This window comes from Palaemon carinicauda, chromosome 35 (genome assembly GCF_036898095.1).
Source record: "Palaemon carinicauda isolate YSFRI2023 chromosome 35, ASM3689809v2, whole genome shotgun sequence".
In the NCBI taxonomy this organism is placed as follows: domain Eukaryota; kingdom Metazoa; phylum Arthropoda; class Malacostraca; order Decapoda; family Palaemonidae; genus Palaemon; species Palaemon carinicauda.
This window is the reverse complement of record NC_090759.1, coordinates 53,747,174-53,752,173: the sequence shown is the minus strand read 5'-3', so window position 1 is coordinate 53,752,173 and position 5,000 is coordinate 53,747,174. Positions and strand designations below refer to the sequence as shown.

Sequence of the window (5,000 nt, the reverse complement as noted above, 5' to 3'; positions counted from 1 at the left end):
TTTTCAAGAGCTGGATGTTTCTTTTGATACAATGGTTATTTGGAGAGATGCAGAATACATTAAACGTGTTATCAAGTGTTATAAAAACTTGTTTTAATTCTGGTAAAGGAAATGAAAGAATTATCTTAACGTTTTGAATAGGAGGAGGATTGGATGATATGCATGTAAGTATATCGTTAAATTGACTTCAGTTTCTTATTACTTCTGCAATGGTTAGTGCTAATTTTCATGCAAATATTTCTCTGGCAATATGATTTTTTTACCTTTGCGTTTTTCGTTATCAGAGCAAATATATTCTAACGATTGCTGTTTCTTGTTTCCGTGTTGAACTTGAGATTGTCGGTTTCACGTATTATGTATGTTCCTTATATACGAAAAAAGCGAAAATGCTCCTACATAAAAAACGTTCATGAGAGTGAAAGGGAAATGGCTAAAAAAAAAAAAAAAAAAAAAAAATGATGAACCGAGAAAATTAAACTTGAACGTAATACTTAAGTTCCGGTTGGATAGAATGAGATTAAAGGTCATTGCCAGGTTTTGAAATATCCTGGGGCAAAGTTCCGAGCAGACGTCAGGCAAGTCGACCTTTAACTAACTAGCTTGTGTGTCCTTAGAAATGTGGAATTAAACTGACGTTAGCATAATAGTCTGTCAGTTAACTAAAAGTCATAGAGGAAAACTTTACAAGTAGGCTATAGATTATTCTTTATACCGCGCTTCTAGTAATATTGTATTTCTCCAAATTTCTTTCAAACTCCCTTATTGTATCTATTAAATAACGCATGATCCTAACATAATCATGGCCATTCCAGTTGATCGCAGCTCTTGGCCTAGTGGCCCTAGTGTCCGCCCGACCTTCCAACGACATCATCGACTTCGAGACGGACCACATGGAGCACGAGCAGGAGGGCCAAGCCGGAAGGGCCGTCGAGGGCGAGTACTCCTGGGTAGCGCCCGACGGCAACGAGTACGTCGTCAAGTACGTGGCTGACCACTTGGGATACAGAGTCGTCGAGGACAACGTCTTACCAAGAGCAGTCGAAGTAGCTCCTGCAGAAGAAGCTGAAGAAGAAGAAGAAGCAGAAGAGGAAGAAGCTGCTGTTAGGGCCATTGAGGAAGAAGAGGCTGAGGAGGAGGAAGAGGAGGAAGAGTGAAAGAGATTTTGATACAGAGCTTCTATCAGACGACATATTTTTCTTATAATAAAAAGTGAATTAAAACATGATCCTTGATTTTCCTCAAAAGATTTTATATAAGTGAGTTTTATGTGATAAAACACATTTTTGTAAGATTGTCGATAGAAAATTTCACAGGAATATGAAAAACAATATGATTAAACGTTAGTAAGGGCTGTTTCGTTAAAAGCAGATATTTGGGGAATGAGAATTTAAGATGAGCAAGCTATAGCAATGCGATTAATGATAACAAAATAAAAGTTACAAATTCAGTAAATATTCTTAGATAGTTAATACTAAGCAAAATAAATGAACAATTCCGAAGCATGATAAGAAATGCTTGTGAAAATATAACATGGGGTAACAGTTTTGCGGAAAAGTTAACATATAAGAGTCAATAAGATTTATTAGAATCTAATATAATATACAAGGAATAAAGGTAAGTTACATGATTGAGGGAGGTTTTGATACTTTGATGAATGTGTCATGGATTAGGATTCGTAGTCAGATTTCCAGAAAGGGCTTCATCCAATAAAATATGTGCAATATATTAGAATTATGTTGTTTTCAATTACAGATGGACGTCATTGCCGTTTCAAAGTGTTTGTAACAAAAATTATAACAATAAGTCACCTACGAATTACGGCAGGCTGGTACAACGTCAGGCTGATTATTTGTAGCCCACGATCACTTGTATTACAAATTTACTTTGTGCACGAAAAACACTGTTAAATATTAATATATATGGGTTAGTTACAGCTCTCTCTCTCTCTCTCTCTCTCTCTCTCTCTCTCTCTCTCTCTCTCTCTCTCTCTCTCTTATCTATAGCTGTTAAGTTAAGCTATGACACCATTGTTACTAGTATCAAAACAGTATTTTTTTTTTTGGTCAAAATATCACCACTTACTATGAGATTCAGGGCCTCTGTAACACGGTTTTTTTGCAATAATTTTTTATCTATGAATTTCATAAATATAACGCTTATTCAGAATGCACATTATATCTACACATAAATTTTGACTGTATTCTGCATTACGTAGGTTGAATAAATTTGGTACTTATAATGTAAAAGTGACGTTTTTTGAAGACGGGCCAACTTATTCAGAGAAAAGGTTTCGAACGCACTCGTTACGTAACTTATGACGGCATTTCTTCCCTCTTTCTCGATCGATGATTGGCTATACGTGCCAACAATGACACAAAAGTTTAAATAAAAGCAAAGCAGTACACCTTTCTGAACTCTGAAACCTCTCCACTGATAATTGTCATAATGAACAAACCAACAAAATATGTAAATAAATACAAAAACACTTCGATTATTAGTCTAACTCCCAAAATAAGTTTCCTAAGAAATTACAGTCTACTTTATAGGTCACAATCAGATTGACAAGGTGTAGGGAATAGTTATTAATTTTCAAAAACGTAGTAGACAAGCTCATTGATAACTGCTATATCCAATGTCAAGCAATTTTTATTTATTGTCTATCTACCTACCTATTTACTGAGAAAAAAAAATAGAAGCCGGTACCGTATTTTGGCTTTAAACCTTCACCAATAATTATAGTCAGAATGATGACTTCATGAGGCTCCACCCACTTTGGCTTCGTTATAATTCAGGATAACACTGAAGGCTATCTATCATGGGCATTGTTGGATCAGAAAATTTAAATTCTGGCTATAAAAAATCATTTCTCGAGTAGGTGTAAGAAGTGCTAAATGATCCTCAAGGATCCCAGCAGTTGGCCTAAACGTTTAATTCATGTATACTACTGTTGCGGCACTACTGCTACAGTAGTAATGCTACGCTAGCACAGATACCCCACCCACATTTATGTATCGTTCCGCCATTAATAAAGTCTTTGTCATGTTTATTTCACTGTGCAATAAGCCATGGCCTCCTCAGAAATTAAGTTTAACATTAGATGATAGGTTATTACGTTAAGCTGACAAATTATGGCAACTGGGTATGTTATTGCCGTTGTTGAAGCTAAAGATAAAGTATGGTATCATTCCTTCATTGCATTATCATCTTTACTACTATTTGTTTGCTACATGTAGTAATTATTTTAAAGGATAAATGAATTATGTTCACTTTACTTCAATAAATTCCCATTAGATGTACAAATAAAACTCCTAAAACTATTCATGATTTATTTACAAAATGCAGTCATGCCCAAAACATAGCCAACACGATCGTACGGCCTAAGAAGAAGAAAAAAAAATCATATCGGATGATCCGTTGGTCTGATGGAGAGTTTAGCACAAAATTCTTATTTTAACAAAAATAGTTATATAAAGACTGTTTACATACAATCTCTCTTTTTTTTTCTCTCTCTCTCTCTCTCTTGGTGGCATAGTGGATAGTTAATGGAAATGTTCAAAAGCCTGAATGACATTACAAGTATTATAATCATATTACGCTAAATACAAATCAGACCATAAACATTGGATTTAAACCAGAAACTGAATAATTACCTATTCAGCCTATGGTAAATATGGCCACGGGCTTTCTCTTGACTGTATAAAGTTGCAAGTCGTAAGATAAATGCAGTTTTTTAACCACAGGGGCAATTCCAAATCCTGTTAGCCATTCTTGACTGTTATGGGTTTCAGAGCCGATGGAACAAGGTGAATAGGTGTCTGGTGGATGGGCGGGGCAAAATTTTGTCAGAAGTTGTTTACATTGCTTACGTAATGAATGTTTCCGACTCTTGGCTCGTTATCACTGGCCATGGCGTCGGCTAGATCATTTTTACTCTATAAAAAATAAAACTATCGGGTTTAGGTTATTGATAATGCTGACAAAATTTGTGTGTGGTTGTAAAATATACAAATGTCAACTTTCAGCTACATCCGATGCATTGATAAGGAGCAAAGTCCAAAAAACCGTGTTACAGAGGCCCTGAATCTCATAGTAGTAGTTCAAGTAAATATTAACATCTAAAATTACCCAAGGAATTTTTAAATGGGTCATTATCCAATCAAACAGTTGCAAGAAGAGTAACCGATAAGCATTTTTCTTTAAAACTGAAAAATATAATGAAACACTGCAAATACTTTTCATTGGCTTTAGATGAGAGTATAGTTATAAGTGACACCAGCCATTTACTTGTATTCACCCGTACTGTAGACGAGGATTTCGTAGTACATGAAGAGAGGGTTAAGATAAAATCTTTGAGTGGTGGTACAATAAAAATCAATGTATTCCCTGTGTTAAAAAAAACGCAAAATCTAGGTCTAACCTTCGACAAAAAGCTGACTTGGGTTTCCCATCTCAAAAAGCTAAAATTTGAATGTTTAGAGGTGTTATTGGAGCCTTTTTTACACAAGAATAATAACAGAAAATCAAAAATAGGCTCAGAAATTTATGGTGCACTTGAGTCAGTTGTCAACGAAAATGTATTTGAAAAAACGCTCTTGCATTGTAACAGGTGGTGCAAGAGCTTTGACTGACAGTGATGTGGGACTGGTTGGTTTACTGAAGGAAAATGTAGTCTATTGTATCACACTACTGCATTATGAACAAAGAAACAATATTTGGCAATTTATTATTTATGAATGATGTCTTGCAGTGGGATCAGGATAGTGAATTTAATCTGTTTGTAATAAGTCATAACGAAACAGAAAATTTATATCTTTCCTTGAAGAATTCAATGTAAAATTTGGTGATGTATCCCTGCACTCAGGTATCAGGCTACTTAGAGGTAGAAAAATCTTCTAGATTTTTTTTTTTTTTTTTTACTCTTCAGAAAGATTTTCTTTTCTCTTTTCAAAATGAACATCTTGACAATACAGAATTGCACGAAACTCCGCTACAACATGGAG

At 34.9% G+C, this 5,000-nt stretch overlaps 1 protein-coding gene across 1 annotated transcript in view; it reads left to right on the top strand.

Moving 5' to 3' along the window:
• The window catches only part of LOC137627469 (larval cuticle protein 16/17-like), a 2,381-nt gene extending 1,161 nt beyond the window's left edge, over positions 1-1,220 (top strand). The window contains exon 2 of the mRNA XM_068358553.1: positions 813-1,220. Within this exon, the coding sequence (XP_068214654.1) occupies positions 813-1,154 (342 nt within the window). The 3' untranslated portion in view covers positions 1,155-1,220. The remainder of the gene's footprint in view (positions 1-812) is intronic.
• Positions 1,221-5,000: the final 3,780 nt, after the last annotated feature.